We start from the raw sequence: 17,930 nt of genomic DNA, 5'->3' as shown, positions 1-17,930 counted from the left end.
TCTCATCCTTGGCTGAGCAAATCTCATTAGTGCTGGCTCAGCTCAGCTCCTGCAAAGGCCTCGTGCTCCCTCATTAGTGAGTGTTAATTGACCCCCTGGGTGTCGGGGCTGAAAGCTGGAAGGTGAAGCAGTTTCTGCTGGCCATGGGTTTGAGATGGGTTTTAGTCATGTGGGTTAACCCCCTCCCAAACTGAGAGCCGAACAGGGAGCACACTATCCTACTCCAGGGTCCTTCTTCAGTGGGGCTTGGGACACCCCTCCCATCTCCGTGGTCCCTTAGGTGCTGCCAAGGGCTGGGCCATTCCTGTGTAGCTTGGAGCACCCTCTTTGGGTTCTCCTTCCTTCCTTTTTGCCTTGCCATTGGGAGACCCTTCTCCTCCCAGCCCACCGGACATCCCTCTTCCCTAAACAAACCAACACTGACAAAGTGCCCATTCCGATTTCGCTTTCTTTATTATTTATCGTTCTTTCAAAATAGGATATGTTCCAAAATATAAATAGGTGCAGGGAACGCTGGTGCCCCGCACGGTCCCCTGGAAAGAGCACGTTGTCCCGGGACGGGCACTGCTCTGCAGAGTGGGCAGTGGGGAAGCAGAGAGGGGCCACAGCCTCCAGCACACGGATCTCAGCATCCCTCCGCCTCCCTCCTCCCGCAGCTCCTTCCACCGCAGCCCCCCGGCCCTCCCCACCCGTCCTGACACGCTGCAGCAGTAGAAGGATTCTGGAAAAAAAAAATAAAATAAAACCCCAAAAGGTGCTGTTCACCCTGGAGATTAAATAACAGAAATAATTACATTGTTCGTGGATAAAATCAGGAAAAAATAATCATCTTTATTATTTAACTTAACCCCCTGCCCTCTGCAAACCCACCCCCCTCCCTGTCCCCAAAGGCACGGAGATAATTGGAACCGGACGGTTAGTAAAAATACTGAGATCTAATTCCTTTTGCTTTGGTGCTTGGAAAAACAATTATTTTTATATATATATACACAAAGGTGGGTTTGTCTTTAATATAACTTTTTTTCCTTATATGACCAAAAAAAAAAAAAAAAAAAAAAAAAAAAAAAGCAACAAGAAGAAGAAGAAATCGCCTCTGTTAATATAACTGTTCCGTTAAAAATCTCTCTTTCTCGCGTTCCCCTCGGTCTCTCGCCCCGCTCTAATGGGTGGGTCTGTGCACGGCGCTGCCGCTGGGTTTCGACCGGCTCCTGGGGCTCCTCTTGTATAGCCTGCGCTGGTAGCTGGAGGCTGCGGAGGAGAAGAAAAGGCACCTTGTTGGCAGGAGCCGGCACAGAGGAGCTGCTTGTCCCCGGCTGCCTGGACAAACACGGGCAGCCGCAGCAGCGCTGCCGGGCCGGCTGTGCGCGCCCGGCGCCAGCCCGCCCGCACCGCACAATCGGCCCTTTTCTCTTCTGCCGGGCTCTGCTCACCCGGGGGAGAAAGTGCCCGGGGCTCAGCATCATCCCCACGGCTGCTTGTCCCATCCCTTCTCTGCGCCCAGCTCTTCCCCATCTCCCCCGCTGCCCTGTCAATCCATAAATGCCCAACCCCATATGCATTAGTAGAGGGATGTGCTCAGGGCACAGGAGGGGAAACAGCCCCGTCTGGATGGCAGGGACAAGGTTTCTGCCTGATCTTTGCTGACCGTTTCCCTGGAAGCTGGCGAGCTCTGGTGTGGTAATTGCAGGAGGGTTTTGCTGGAAACAGCAAAAGCTGGTGGGGAGCAGACCAGGTCTCTTGGTCACTGGCAGTCCATGTCGGGAACAGCTTGCAGCTCCCCAGACACACAGCAGAGCCAAAGGAATCAGCCCTTGGACACCTCCTCCCTCCCTCCTTTCATCTCCTCCCTGGGGCAGAGGTTTGTCCCTTAAACCCATATCGGCTTTCCCTGGCTTTCCCATTGCTTAATCTGCCTTATCTGGAATTGCCCAGCTGGACTAGAACCTGGCAAGGAGGCCACTGGACAGATGTGATTTTCTATGAGGCCAACAAAATTCTTGGGAAGCTGCAGGCAATCAGGGATGGGACAGGGGTGTAGGCAGGCCTGGGAGTGGGCTGGGACACCAGTGGAAGAAGGCTGACTGCCATCAGCTGGAGGCCTGACAGAAGGAGAGTCAGGAACCCAGCCCTGTGCCTTGGCTTCTATCTGCTGCAGGACTCCTGTCTGCTCCCAGGGCAGGGGGACTCTGGGGAAGGGCTTGGGGGCTGCAGAGCTCTCCCATCCTATTGTCTCTGTTGATGCAGGTTCTGCCAAAACTCACTCTTTCAGAAGCCACTTATTCTCCTTTCTCTGAGTAGCCTGGGCCATAGGTAAGCTCCTTGTTGCCCTTTCCTGACTCTGAAGCTCCCCTACTCTGCCTTGGTGAGTCTCCAGGGCAGTCCTACAAGCCAGGCTCCGTGGTCCACACCTGCCCAGAAGATGTCAGCTCCCATGGCCCCATCACAGTGGAAACTTGAAAGAAATCAAGGGAACCACGGTGTCCCCTTCTGCCTGGCTCAGAGCTGTCCTGCACCGAGATGATGCCCCACATTCCCAGCTCCTTCCAGCTGCAGGCAGCCACGAGCCCCAGCTGAAGGTAAGGGAGCAGGACGTACGGTTTAGGCAGGATATCCGTGGCGGCTCCCACTGGCCGTTGGGCTGGCAGCGGATGGTGGGCACGTGGCGCTGGATGAAGCCCTGCTCGCACTGGTACCGCACCAGGGAGTTTATTTCGTAGCGCTCCTTCTTCCCACCGAAGGTCCTGGCGTTCTCCACCGCAGGGGGGGCCCCGCAGGCCACTGTGGGACAGGGGCAGAGACTGGAGAGTGAGTGGGAGAGCACCTGCCTGGCTGAGCAGGCAGCTCACCCCCAGGGCAGGCTGGGTGTGCAAAGCCTCGTCACTCCTCCGTGAATGAAACCTTCACTCCCTTTGAGATTGCCTCTGTCCACCAAACTTAGGGGCAGGGGAATATGGAAATTCTGTGATTTGAAATTAAGCAGAAGCCTGCCTCAGTGCTCCACTGCTGCCTTCTGGAGAGGCTGTGGGAGCTGAGCATCACAACAGCTGCCTGTGTCTGTGGGAGGGCACAGAGCTTGTGTGTAGGAGGGATACTGCAGCCAGGGTATGACTGTGCCTGGGGATGTTGGATCTGAATGGTTTGTCCTATTTATTTTCAAGTCCTTTTGAAACTTTCTCCTAGAGCCTTGGCCAACTTCTGTTTCTAATTCCTTCTATCTCTTTGATCACCCTTTTCAGTAACAAGACCCACATTCCTGGGAACTCTGCTCCAGACCCACAGCCACCTACTGAGACCCCCATCCTTGCCAGTGTGGCACAGGGTGCTGACCTGTTCCTTTCTTGCAGGTGAAAGGGAGATGATAGTTGCAGGGAACGTCGTTCCATTCGCCCTTCTCGTGCCAGATCATCACAACGCAGTCCTCGCCCGCCGAAAAGAAGTTATCGGGTTGGTTTGGCCTCCAGTTCTCATATTGCTGCCAAGAGAGGACAGTCCTTCAGCTAAGGTTGGGCCCTGGTCTCTCCTACTCCCTCCTTCATGCTCACCCCACCTGCCCCACACCTCCCTCCAGCAGAGCCCGTGGGTTGCCAGCACTGCCCCTACACCAGTTATTCCTGCTGTGAATTCATGCGTTATTCCTGACCAGCTTTTCTAGAGGCTTGGAAAAGCCATGAATCCTACAAAGTTTAGGGTTGCCTCCACTCAATGCCATGTAAGCCATGGGGCCCTTCCAGCCCCCAGCAGCTGGTGCCTGCTGGTGCTGTGGGCTCCAGGCTCACCAGGGAGTGCCCGTCAGACCAGCGGAAGTCGTTCTCCACAGCTCTGTCACTGAGGCCGATCCACTGGTAGTCCTGTGCATGACCTGGAAGAGCAGGAGAGGGAGAAGAGTTGTGGTTGTCCTACACATTGCTAGAATCATCTCTTTGCCATCTCAGCCTGGAGTCTGTGTCATTCAGCTACCTCCCAGTCAATATCCCTGAGCCCTTTTTCCATGTTTGTCCAGCTCCCTCCCCACTCCACCTGTCCTGAGCATGGATGCACCCATACAAGGAGGAGGCTTTGCTGGGATTCATATGAGCACTGCTGGGGCAAATAGTGGTTTTTACACCACTTTGGATAAATGTGCCTGTAGAGTCAGAGCCCAGTGGTTGGAGCCATGCCCAGTCTTAGGCTGCCCTCAGCACTCACTGTTCACAAATTCTTGTTCCTCTGGGGTGATGATACTGCTCAGGTGGGCTTGATGTTGTCGGCATTTGGTCTCTGCATCCATCCAAGTCTCCCTCTCTTCAAAGTGCCTGTAGCAGTGGCCCTGGAACTTGGTCCAGCCCTCCTCGCAGTTTTCCAAGTCTGAAACACACAGAGGAGGGATGAAAAGGAATTGGTGCATTGTCTGATAGCTTTCAACTCACCTCTTAGCAGCTCATGCTCCCATGGCAAAGCACACCCTGACACTGCTGCCTGTAGGAATTCCCTGGAAAATTGTCAAAAGGCATCCAAGACACACAGAGAGGGCAGCCTGTGTGGAAGGCCTTGTGTCTGCAGTGACACAACCAGTGCTGCTAGAAAGCTTGAATTATACAGACTTATTCCTGAGAAATTCAGTCACTGTGTAATGTTCCTGAAGTCTGCTTCTGAGGAACTGACCAAGCAAGAACACCTCTCTTTCCAATTGTACTGGCCTGCAGAGTTTTCTTGCTTTGGAAAAAAGCCTCCAAACCCCATGTCCAGATGTCCAGAATCAATGCATATTTGTTCAAAATGAAAGAGGGGACCACCAGGTTTGGGTGGTTCCATTACTTGGTGTGATTCTGGAGCTCTGGAGGAGAAACAAACTGACCAAGATGGGTGAAAAGAAATGGAGACAGAAACTTACCATAGTGGAGAGAGAGAACTAAATCTCAATGAAAAAGCTTGGAAGTTGCTAAAGAATTACAAACATTTCTCATATTTTCAGAAGACCTTTTATCAACTGAGAAATAGGGAGGAATTGAACACACTCATTAAGAAAAACAAAACCACAGATGGGGGAAAGTAGAGACAAATGGAGAAACCACCAGAAAAGAGCTTCAGCAGTTCCCATGCAATACAACACCACACATCTGCCTGCTACATGTGACTGAAGAAAACAGAAGATGAAATGTGTTTAATCTCAGCCCTTCAGGTGCCTGATCTACCATCCCTCCTCATAGCTGCTCTGAGAGTGGTGGGTTTCCATGAGCCCTCATGCGTCTCTCCCTTTTCAGTAAGGTTTTCTGTACTCAGTGTCTTTTTTCTTTGTTAAACTTGATAGGTCAAAGCACTTGTCACTTTCAGTAACACAAATTCCTCCTAATCTACCTTTTTCTGATGTTCCTCCAGCTGGAGATTGCAGACACTTCACAAATGTTGAAAGGCCATGCTTTTCTACATATTTTTTTCATACAGGTAAATACGACAGCAATTTCCTTGGAAAAGAATGATGAAAATCTTGTACCTTGGTAAGGACACTTTCATGGTGACAAAAGGGACTGTCTGTGTGCATTGTTCACCTACAGTGTCCTGTTGTTCTTGGAGACTAACAGCAAGGATGGCCTATCTTGTGGGAATATGAAGATTTGCATTCCCCACAAGTTTTGGAGCACTGGCTTCCTCTTGCATCTCCCAGGCATCAGAGCCCATAATTCAGAGAAAAGAGAAAATTAAGTCTGGCTTGGATGAAACAAGACCATAGGCAGTCACAGGGTGGAAAAATCTCTGGTTGCATTACAAGGACCTTCAACAACAGGTATAATGGGTGAGTAAATTGAGAACTCCTGAGGTTGCATTGGAAAATTGATGTTAAGACAGCACAGTTCTTGCCCAGAAGGTCCAGGGATCCTGAGCCTCCTCCTTATGGTCTACTCCATGTTTATATTGGAAGCAATAAGAGATGCAGAGAAAGGGAAGGAGAAAATCCAACATATATCATCATTACTCATGCCAAGGTGAAGAAGATACTGCAACCTTATATCTCTTTTGTTTGAGCAATGCAGGAGAGCTTCCCCTCAGCTAAGCTAATAAAAATTTTGACTTTCATCAGCTTTAAGGAAAAACTGTTTTTCTTTCCAAGAAAAGAAGTATTAGTGCAGGTCAGAATGCCTAATTTTGATGGAAATACAGGTTGCTTCCTGTTTACTCAAAGATCCATTCCCTGCTGATTTTGCCACAGGAAGCCACGTTGTGGAGATGACAAAAATGTCATGCTGTGTCAAATCAGTGGAGATTCCTGGAGTGAATGATGCTTCTCTCAGCTGCATCTTCCCCGAGAGAAACACAGTCATTTTTCATGGCTCAGTTGAATCATCCTTCCACAAAATTCCAGTCTAGCAGAGAAAGTTTGCCTGGGGTGACGATGTACTCAGAAAGTTCCCTACTGTTACAGATGAACAGAAAGACCCTTGACCCAACAAGACAGCAACTTCCACGATCAACATTGTTATGATGTGTGTGGAGCTTCACCAGAGACACTTCAAAAAGAGAAAGATGAAGAGCACACCAGGAGCTCCTGCTTAGGAATCTTAGAGGACGTGGTGCTGAGAGGAACAAACTTACCAAATCAGATATGGAAAAGCCTCAAAGCTTTTCCCTCATGTATTTTAAGCTGCTGTTAGAGGTTAGTTCACTGAGATGAGGCAGCACTGACAGGAGCACCGGGGGTCAGCTGTGTTTGGGGGGCAGTGTGGGAAGAAGGTGGTGCAGCAGTTAGTAGGGTTAGCTGAAGCCAGGGAGGCCGTACCGATCTCACACAGGTCCCCTCCGTAGCTGGGAAGGCAAAAGCATTTGAAAGAGTCGACGCCATCAGCGCAGGTGGCTCCGTTCACACAGGGGCGTGCGTGGCACACATCGGTGTCTGCAAGAAACCAAGGCTTCCATTAGGGCTCTGGGCAGCCAACTCCACCCACAGGAGAACTTGTGTCCTTGTTGGTTAGCAGGGAGGGTCGGTTGTTCTGGGGGACTTGGGAGGGTTGTATTTCATATCGTGCTGCCACTGCTGCTGCTGGAAGAATGAAGGCAAGAGACTCAACCCACCCTACAAAGACGACATTGGTTTTCTGATGGTTGAACACCATTCTGAAGATATCAGAACAAAGCTCAGCAGGATTTGTCCAACACACAGCACTGGCTGTGGTAATTCTTCCTTGTCCTTTGCCTGATGCATCAAACATGCAAACTTGTGTCTGTGCCTCCACCAGCTAAAGGTCTATGAGAAAGCATGTGGAATTCTTCTATAAGTGATGGAAATATCATCAAATAAATCTCTGTCTCCTAACTAGCATTCCTGGTTGTCCATCCTCACTAATAGTTTCTTCCTAACTGTAATGTAGATGAAGCTCCATGTCAAGAAATCTCTTTTCAGTGAAGATGAAGAAAGTGCAGAGAAGAAAAATAGTGGGTTCAAAGATGGTTCAGAACCCCTTGACCTTTTTCTCCAGGATCTTAGACCTAGCCATGGGTGCTAGTTCCTTAGTGTGGGACACTGGAGTGCAGTGACATTTTCTCCAGACTTGTCCCCACTATGTGCTCTTCTGCTTGTGATGAGAATGGAAGAAGTTGGTACATCTTCTCCAGATGTGGGTTCCATCTTGGTGAAGAGAGCTTTGGAATCAGAAGAAGGATCATTCAGAACAGAAAGATTTCAGATACATTCAACTCAGAAACAAGGAAGACTAAGGAAGAAAATGGGAACACATCCACACAGATTGGGTTTGATGATAGCTGGTTAGATCTTCATGTGAGACAACATTCCTTTCACACTCAGGAGAAATGTAAGGCTTTAAAAGTAATGACTAACATTCCATGCTCTTCTTGTGGATGACAGTGCTCGTGAGGAAACATTCAAAGATGATAAACATGCTGGCTATGGAAATAGCAGAGCAGAGCAGCGACTCCCCAAGATCTGTGTTCATCTTCTGACTGGGTTGTATTTGGTTGGATATTGTTTTCCTGGAGCTGAGGCCCAGCTGCTCAGTGTCCCCAGGCACAAGAGAACAGATGGGCGTTATCCCCTGTGGCTGTCCAGTGACTCAGTGGCCAAGGTCTGATACGTCATCTAAAAGCTGACATGTTCTGTACCGTGCCTAAGTGATGGAAAAAATCCTTTCTGACCTTGGATGGTAAATCTGTGTGTGCTTTGGAGCAAGGAGATTGTCTTCTTTACTCTAGGCTGTATCTCTGTGAGCAGTGAAATCATTCCTCAGATGGCTGATGAGCCTCTTACTCCAGTTTTGCAGTTCTTCTCTGAGAGAAGGAATTTGTCACTCTGGATTGCCCTTCTAAATCTCACTAAAGCTTTTTGGATTTCTTTGTTTGCTGCTAAATGAAGATAATTCCTGTTTCCATGATACTAGTAAATACTTTAAGACTTCCAAGAACAAAACAGGAGTCACAAGCCTAGAGGAAGAATAGAGGAGCTGAACTTGGCTGAGTATTGCTTATTAGTCACACTTGGAGTTCCTAGAAGATAGAGAGCATAAAGAAAAACGAGGTATCCTGAGGGGTGATTGCAACTCAAGAGGCCCTTTGGGCTTCCCAACAGCAGTGGCAGCAGAAGTTCATGTTGATTCTGGTGGGCTCCAGCTGAACATGTGAGGAGAGGCTTTCCTTCATCTGTCAGGCTCTGTGAAGTGGAAAGAACACTGCAGAGCTGGGGGTGCAGCACTCACAAGAGCTGGAGCTGGATGTTTAGCTAGGGATAATGAGCCTTCAGCTGTCTTCAGCCATGTGGAATGAAACCTGGCGTGTCCAAGATCTCTTCTGAGATGCAGGAGACCTGCTGTGTGCTGCCATCCCCAGCCTTGGAGGAGGGGGCAGCAGGCACACATCTGCAAAGTCATTGCCACGAATTTCCAGCTGGGAAGTAAGACTGGAACAGAGTTTCCTTTTACAGATATCACATATAATATGGTTGCACATATTATATATGCAGTAAAAACGAATCTCTGATTATAATATATATGTTACATATTTCTACATATATATTTTTATATATAACATGTAGAGAAAGAGTGTGTACTTGTAGGCAATGTTGGAGAAACAAACAACAAATACAAGTGAGACACAGACAGTTTTTTTTCCCCCCATAATTGTGCTTCAAATGACTGGAAAGAAGATACTTTAAACGTGAGATGATCATAAACACCAAACTCCCCTTCAGCCTGTTGAGATGAGCTGCTGAGTCAGTGACCCTCTCTCCACCTAGATGTAGAATCACCTCACCAAGCTGATATTGGAAAACTCAAATATATCTCTCAGGCTGGAGAAAGTGCTGCTGATTCTGGTCTTCACAGAAAATCAAGAAAGGTCTAAACGGTAAAATTGGCAATGATGTTGCCTCTGGAAATCCTGGCAAATTGGTTTGTGGGTGTTTCTAGGATAAAGCATCTAAGCCACAAAGACGATTTACAGGAGGTGAGAACTCCATTTATAAAAAAAATCCCATCTATCACAGCACACTTAGCTTTTTTTGCTTGTTTGTTTGTTTGTTTGTTTTCCATAGCCTTTTATACAGCATGAAGGTGTCTGCTCCCTCACTGCTGAGAGCTGGATGAGGTTAGCACACCTCTTCAGCAGCTGCATGGGTGTGCCAGCCCTGCTCTGCACCGCGCCCCCGCCTCCACAGCTGCCAGCTACCTTGACACTCAAGGCTTCAGACACCAGCTATTTATTTGCTTGGCTGAGCAGTCATCCAAAAAGTCAGCCCAGCTTTGCGATGCAACTCAAGTGCTTATCAGCTGACAAGGAGACAGGACCAGTGCTATTATTACCCCGAGCTAACAAAGGACAGCGATAGGCGAGGAATGCAGGAGGGAGGCAGCGCTCGCTTTCAAGAGCTGCAGCTGGAAAACAAAGACGGGGAGAAAATGCCTCGCGGTGCCAAGAATAGGAAACCCGGTTAGAACATGTTATTAACTCACTTCTTGAGGATAATGCAGAATTAGCAATTCTTCTAAAGAGGATTCATGCTGCACTTAATATTGCCCAGAAGTTGCAAAAATTCCTCAATTCTACTGTCACAACAGTTTCTATTTTTTGCTACTAAGTTAGTTAGACCCAAGGTCTAACTTTTAGATGCTTTTCTTTTCCTAATAAACCAATTAAAACAAAATGGCCAATGTAAACCAGGTCTTGCATCTGGAAGATGTAAACTGTTGGCTGGAGAAAGCAAGGGAAGTTACACAGCTGCAATGCAAAGTTTGAATTTGTTCCACCATTTTCTTCCTAAGACTTCTTCTCCATTGCCAGATAAACACTATATTTAGTCAGAATAATTTTATTTTGGTGCAACTAAAAACAAGAGAAATATTCTTGTCACTGCTGCCCATTGTAGGGGGAGGTTCAAGCTAGATAATTTTTAAGGTCCTTTCCAATCCTAACCATTTTATGATTCTATGATTCTCCCAATGCCTTTGAAAAAAGGTTTTGTACTAGATCATGGAAATTGGAAAAAGAAACCTGGAAGAAATGAAAGAAAAATGGATTGGCCCTGGTTTTGCTTAGAAGGCAAATGGCATGTAAAAGTGAACATGCAGTGTCAGTGGTGAGAAGGAAATGCTTTTAAAATTCTCGTCTCAAGCTGAGACAACAATACCAGAAACAATGCCACCATTTCCTAGAACAGTGCAGTCTGTGCATTTCTCTCCATGGCTGCCTGTATGGAAGATGAGCAAGAATATCCCTTAAACAAGGTCAGCTTTGTACTTAAAACATCTACTATGGAGAAACAGCAGGTGAACAGAGAGGATTCTACCACCCAAACCCTGAACAAACTGTAGTTTCCCTGAAGCTGTGAGCAACAGGTTTAGTAATATATTCTATGATATTTCTATATCCTCCTGTTTTTGTTCTACAGAGCAGAAAAGGTCAGAGAGAAGGGCAAGGCATTTTCAGGATGCCCAACAGTGCCTGTTGTGCCCCTCACTCTTTCTTTATAGGCCTCCTTGTAAGTGCAATTATCCAAATGGGGAACCAGAGACCAACTAGATAATTATCTCCTAGAGATTGAGCGGAAAAAAATCCAGGTACAAATTAAATTTGCTTTTCAGAGTCTGCTGGGAAGTTTGAACTACTGATCTGATAGCTCAAACATCAAAGAAAAACATTGGAGCAATTGTAGGGTGACTCCTAAAAGAAAAGAATAGGAGGAGTTGGGGAAACCAGTTCTCTCACATTCTAAGTTAAATGCTGCTATTGAACATCACATAACCAGCTAGTGACTTACAATGAGCAATTAAGTCATTAAAATAATTAACTACAATAATTGAACCAAAGCCTCCATGCAGCAGAAGGGGCAGGCTTTGCTGCAGCCTTAAAAACCTCTATTTTACTAGAGACCAAGTCTTCAGGAGGACCAGTTGAACTGCTGGAACCTTCAATTTGTCCAATGCACTCATGGAAGAAGAGCTCAGGAAATTTGAATATCTCTGTCTCCAAAATACTTTGTGTAAAAGTAAATGGACATGTAAATAACAGTAGTCCAAGACTGTAGGCTACCTCTGCAGAGGAAGGTTTTGTTTAAGCAAATTAACTTCTGGTGCAAAGCAAACAGTGTGTCCAGGACATCAAATCATTGCTCAGCCATAAAGGGTCTGTCAGCCAGGACTGGAACTTCCATCTCCTTCTTGAGACCATGGATTGCATTCCACATTGGGTGAAACATTCTGAATCAGGAGAATATTTTCTTGACTTTTTTAATGGATGATTTTCTCTGGCCCAACAAAACTCAATCCCTTGGACATAAAAAGATGCCATTTCAGCACATTTCTCTTTCCCCCACAATTGGAGTGAAGATTTTAGTCACTGACTGGCCTGAGAGCTCCAAACCTCAGCCTTTCACTGAAGTGCCAGCGTGTATTTTCAGCTAATAATTATTTGTCTTCAAATGCTACCAGAAGCAAAAAGACCTGCTGAGTTGGCAAAACCCTGGGTGAGGAAGCCAAGCCTATGGACAATCCTTTCAGCCTGTGGGGCTCCTGTCCTCATGAAGGAATCAAATGCTGACTAAAGCCATGTACATGCACAGCCTTCAATTTGGTTAAACACTAAAACATACTGGCATTCCGAGTGTTAATCTTTGGCCTTCTGGCTCTGGCTTTTAGAGATACTTTGAGGCTCCAGCAGAGCAGAATAATATCATTCTTCTTAAATCATCCCACTAAATAGACTGCTAGATCTAACTGAAACCCTCCAGCAACAGGGCCAGAGGGCAAAATCCACATTTCTTCCTGTTCCTCACTCTAAGCTCCTGTAAAGCTGAACCAGCTTCACCCATGCTTTAGGGTCAGTCAAAATCCACTGCTGCATGGGCACCCATTGCACCCTACAAACCCTGAGCACAGCACAAGGCATGCATAGGGGAGCTGATTGTATTTGCAAGAGCTAAATTTCAAGACTGGGAAGCTTCAAGTGAAAAGGCAGGCACCACATGGGAAACAGCAGTTTGGGATGCAGCCTACGGTTCTTCCTTGTAGAATTTCCATGTTCACAATCCCCAGAGCTCTGTAAAAAGTAACAACCCAAAAAAGGAAACCTAGGATTCCTTTTCTTTTTTTTTTGTATTTTTTTTTTCTTTTGTAATTTCTGCTGTAATTCTCTAGAAGAGGTTTGCCTTCTTGTAGGGGTGTTTTGAGCTCATGATCAACAAACTTTTTTTTGCCACCTGAATGAGCTTTCTTCATACCCTGACCAGGGCTGCATTTATCTCTGTAGGGACATTGTAGTAAAGTTTACCAATAAAAAGAGAAGTTTTACCCTGGAATATCTTCCCTGGTGGGAGTATGAGCCACACACATGTGCTCAAGCCCATTTCTAATTTATAAAGTGTGCAATTAAACTCCAAACAGTGATTGCTTACCTCTTGCTGTCTCCTGCTAAGAAACCCAGCTGTTACATTGTCCTCTCTGTGACTTACAAATACACATATTCCAATTTCAGAACATTTTTCAAGATTCTTCACACATGAGCTGCTGAACACATGGTTTTCTTTCAAAATACTTCACAAAAATGTTGGCTAACAAATGGTCTGAGGAATCTGGCAATAGCCTTGTGGTTAATTTTTAAAAAGAAAAAGCAGTGGAATAAAATCCATATTTTGGGGCCAATATATTTTATAATTTTTTATTTTTTATTTTTACTGAGCTTCACTGGCTTCCTTCCTTCCCCTCAATGCTGCCTTTGCTGGCTTATTTTTGTCTCTGGGCTTGGACGTGGCAGTGGGCATGGCCCAAAGCAGAGCCTACTTTTGCAGGAAGGATTTTTGGGGCCATAACTGCTGTGCCACCCTGCCAAGCCCTGGGTGCTGTGCCAGGCTGGACCTGGCTGTGGGAATGACTGCTGATCTGCCCTCTGCTGCAGCACCCTGGGGGCAGCTGCTCAGCACAGGCAGAGGGGACACAGATGTGCTGTGAGCAGCACTGCACAAAGGTTTGTCATTACCTGAGCTCCCAGAGAGGGAAGTGGCAGTGACTCATTGGAAACACTTGGGGATGGAAATGACGTTAGAAACCAGGTTGAGCATCACAAAGCCCTGCACTTACAGACCCTTACTGAGTCCAGAGCTAGCTATGCTAAATGGTGTGAATTGACCCAAAAGAAGCAGGTTAGGAGGTACTGCGGGAAGGGGTAGAATTGATGATGTTTTTGCCAGAGGGAAGTGAGCAAATCTCTTTGCACATACATTTTATACCATACTTAAGTGACATGTAACATGAACATGTGGCCCTTTGAAACCTGAGCACATGCAGGACATTCATACAACAGCACAAGCACTGATGATGTGTGCACTTATTTCCTACAAGGCTTGTCCCCTGGTGCCAGCTCCTGGTGGCAGCAAAGGGAAACCAAGCTGTGTCCAGTGGGACTGCAGGACATCCTGTGTTAGCAGGATTGAGCATGTCCCCTGGCCAAGAGGCACAATGTCTCGCATCTTGTTTTTTTTTCTCACTGCAGTACTTTCACAGCATGTGAACTCTTCTCAGGAAATGCTCATCAGAATGCCAGGAGAGTTTTTTCACCATAAATGGTTAATCAGGATTAAATATTGTGTCTGTTTGTACTTGGTAACAAGGGGGCCCAACCAAAGACAGAGCACTAAAACACTAAAAAGGCAGGGTGGAGGGAAGGGCATTTATCAACAGAGCTGACAAAAGCTAGTGATGCTGTGAGCATTATCTCACACATTTATCCCATTGTAGCTGCAGAGAGCAGCATAAGACACAGACCAGAGGGTGGCTACATGCTGAGCTGTAGGCAGCAAGTCAGCCCACCATGGAAAGAGAAACAGAACAGGACTGAGACTATCAGCCCATCTTCTCCAACTTCTTCACCCTCCTTGCAGGGTGGAAAAGTCTGGCAGGTGGGACAGAACATTGGAACAGGCTGCCCAGGGAAAAGGTTGTCACCATCCCTGGAGGGTTTAAAGGAAATGTAAAGGTGGCACTGAGGGACATGGGTTGTGGTGGATTCAGCAGTGCTGGGCTAATGGTTGATCCAATGACCATAAAGGTCTTTTCCAACTTAAACAATTCTATGTTCATGACCTGTGGAAAACCCCATGTTTATGGCTTTCCATCAGAGCAATGTTCTGCTCAAGTCTGCTTCCGTGTTAATGTTCTCTGCTGTATGAAAAACTAAAAAAGTGACAGCTATGACCCCTCCTTCCCTCCCACAAAGCTTTCCCTTCCATATGAGACACATTACCTTCTGTAGTGGGTCCTAATGCGTCAATTGCTTCTTGTGAGACTTGGGGCAGGGCAGCAGTGGTGGTGGCCAGCAGATGGGGATTGTCTGGAGCAACAGCTGTCTCTGTGTCTTGTTCTGACACCACAGGAGGGGAAGGCTCCATTTCAAGCTGAGCCTCTTCAGGGTTCCTGAGTCTCTGTGTTGGTTCTACATCTGGAGTCCTGGTACTAATTACAGCGTCTGGGACAGAGGTTTCCCCTGAAATGCCTGTGATAGAGTGTGTCACAGCTCCAGATGTTGTGTCAGGAATCTCCTTCTCCTCAGGAGTACCAAAGGGCTCCCCACTGGCTAAAGATGTGGCAGCTGTTCTGATGTTAGCAGCAGGCAATGCAGATGCTTCCCCACTCGTTTCATGGACTGTGGATGCTTCCATGCTGATCTCAGGAAATGTCTCACCTCGGGCTTCTTGACTTGTGGGTGTTCCTATTCTAATTTCAGGAAATGCAGAAGTTTCCCCACTGACTTCTTGAGCTGTGGATGTTTCTATGAAAATTTCAGGATAGGCAGATGTTTCACTCCTGGCTTCTTGACTTGTTGGTGTTTCTATGCTCAGCTCAGGGAATGCAGATGTCTCCCCACTGATATCATGGACTGTAGAAGTTTCTATGCTAATCTCAGGGAATGCAGATGTTTCACCTCGTGCTTCTTCACCTGTGGATGTTTCTATTCTGATTTCAGGAAACACAGATACTTCACCACTGGTTTCATGGATTGTTGAAGTCTGTATGCTAATTTCAGGAAAGGAGGACATTTCCCCACTGATTTCATGGACTGTGGAAGTTTCTATGCTGATTTCAGGAAATGCAGAAGTTTCCCCACTGGTTTCATGCACCGTTGAAGTTTCTATGCTAATTTCAGGGTAGGCAGATGTTTCACCCCTGGCTTCTTGATTTGTGTATGTTTCTATTCTAATTTCAGGAAATGCAGAACTTTCTCCACTAATTTCATGCACTGTTGAAGTTTCTATGCTGATTTCAGGAAAGGCAGATGTTTCTCCACTGGTTTCGTGGACTGTTGAAGTTTCTATGCTGATTTCAGGATAGCCAGATATTTCACCCCTGGCCTCTTGGCTTGTGAATGTTTCTATTCTAATTTCAGGAAATGCAGATGTTTCCCCACTGATGTCTTGACTTGTGGATGCTTCTATTCTAATTTCAGGAAATGCAGATGTTTCCCCACTGATTTCTTGCATTGTGGATGTTTCTGTGCTACTTTCAGGAAATGCAGAGGTTTCCCCACTTACTTCTTGACCTGTGGATGCTTCTATGACAATTTCAGGATACCCAGATGTTTCACCCCTGGCTTCCTGACTTGTGGATGTTTCTGTGAAGATTTCAGGAAATGCAGAGGTTTCCCCACTGATTTCTTGAATTGTTGATGTTTCTGTGTTAAATTCAGGAAATGCAGATGTCTCCCCACTGATTTCATGCATTGTGGATGTTTCTATACCAGTTTCAGGAAATGCAGATGTTTCACCACTGATTTCATAAGCTGTTGATGTTTCTAGACCACTTTCTGGCAGTGCAGATGTTTCCCCACTTAGTTCACCAGATGCAGAGGTTTCACCACCTGAGCCCAAACTGTAGGGGAATGTGACAGTTTCCCCACCCAGTTCTTGTGATATTGTTGGTCTTGTCACCACTTCTAGTGAATCAGAAGTGACTAAAGTGATTCCTGGAAGCCCTGAGGCCTCCCCACTGATATCAGTCGCTGTTGAAGACAGTCCACTTAGATCTGTGGCTCCAGAAAAGTCTCCACTGATGTATGGGATTCCAGATGGTTCTCCACTCAAGTCTCCTGACCCGGAAGGAAACCCACTAGTCTCCACAGCTCCAGACCCTTCTCCAGATAGTCCTCTGTCTCCAGAAGTAAATCCACTGATTTCTATCATCCCAGACGGTCCTTCTCCCACTTCTTGTGCCACTGATATCTGTGTTACAACTTCCACCAAAGTGGTATCCACAAGAGACACTGTGGGAAAGCCAGAGGTGAGTCCACTTTCCTCTCCAGACAGCAGCCCACTGGTGACATCAGCTCCAGAGAGATCTCCGCTGCTCTCCATCACTCCACTCGGGTATCCGCTCATCTCCAGCACTCCAGAAACACTCCCACCAAAGTCTACATGCCCAGAGGGCTCACCACTGATGTCTAAACTCCCAGACACCGTGCCTGATCCATCTTCATCTCCTGAAGGCAATCCACTGATTTCCAAAGTCTCTTTTGCTTCTGCTCTTGTGATCGGCAGGCTTGTTGTCACTTCCTCCAAGGTGGAGTCTACAAAGGTAATGCCAGAGGCCTCACTGCTGCCATCAATTCCAGAGGTAAGGCCACTTAGGTCCACCAGGCCACTGATTTCATGTGTTCCAGATGTTTCTCCACTGGCATCCAGTCCTGAGGGCAGCCCACTGAGTTCAGACTCTCCCGAGGGCAGCCCGCTGAGCTCGGGTTCTCCCAAGGGCTCCCCGCTGGGCTCAGCTCCTGAGGGCAAGCCGTGCACTGCACTCTGCTCCCACCCAGAGGATGGGAACCCTGACAGATCTCCTTCACCACTGACCCCAATGGACCCTTTCCCCTCCTCTCGCCGTTCTGTCACTGCTGTCACAACTTCCACCAGCGTGGTATCCACAAGAGACACGGTGGGAAAAGCAGAGGCGAGCCCACTTTCCTCTCCAGATGACACGCCGCTGACGAGCTCAGTGCCAGAGACTTCTCCACTCACTCCAAAAGGCAGCCCGCTGCTTTCCACTTCAGGTGGCATCCCACTGATTTCTGGTATCCTTGAAACAGACACCGGTATCTCCTCCTCTGCAGAAGGCAGGCCACTGATACCAAAAACGCCAGAAGACACACCACTGTCTCCTGAGGGCAGCCCACTTTCTCCAGGTGGGACACCGCTGGCATGCAGGTCTACTGATGGTAATCCACTCTCTTCAGTCCCTGAGTGGTCTCCACTGAGTTCAAAAACTCCAGAAGTTGGTTCTCCACTTGTATCTGGAACTCCAGGTACCCACCCAGATGCTGAAGGTTCACCACTGACTTGCTGCTCTCCAGATCCAGTCACCTCCCCTGACACTTCGCTGACAGAAGCATTGGTACTTGTTTCCTCTGGTACTATGGTAACTGGGGGAAAAGCAGATGGCCTCACTGGAAAAGAAAGAGCAAAGAGAACGAGTTGGGGA

At 47.2% G+C, this 17,930-nt stretch overlaps 1 protein-coding gene across 1 annotated transcript in view; it reads right to left on the bottom strand.

Moving 5' to 3' along the window:
- Positions 1-58: 58 nt before the first annotated feature.
- Positions 59-17,930, bottom strand: part of ACAN (aggrecan) — a 47,308-nt gene continuing 29,436 nt past the window's right edge. Inside the window, exons 12-19 of the mRNA XM_079318450.1 lie at positions 16,231-17,895; positions 14,710-16,002; positions 6,752-6,865; positions 4,186-4,344; positions 3,777-3,859; positions 3,328-3,472; positions 2,596-2,778; positions 59-1,248 (exon numbers count right to left, since the gene is read on the bottom strand). Coding sequence (XP_079174576.1) covers positions 1,160-1,248; positions 2,596-2,778; positions 3,328-3,472; positions 3,777-3,859; positions 4,186-4,344; positions 6,752-6,865; positions 14,710-16,002; positions 16,231-17,895 — 3,731 coding nt within the window. The 3' untranslated portion in view covers positions 59-1,159. The remainder of the gene's footprint in view (positions 1,249-2,595; positions 2,779-3,327; positions 3,473-3,776; positions 3,860-4,185; positions 4,345-6,751; positions 6,866-14,709; positions 16,003-16,230; positions 17,896-17,930) is intronic.

Source organism: Erithacus rubecula (assembly GCF_903797595.1).
Source record: "Erithacus rubecula genome assembly, chromosome: 14".
Taxonomy (NCBI): Eukaryota; Metazoa; Chordata; class Aves; order Passeriformes; family Muscicapidae; genus Erithacus; species Erithacus rubecula.
Note: the sequence above shows the minus strand (reverse complement) of the source record. Positions and strands in the feature narration are given on the sequence as shown.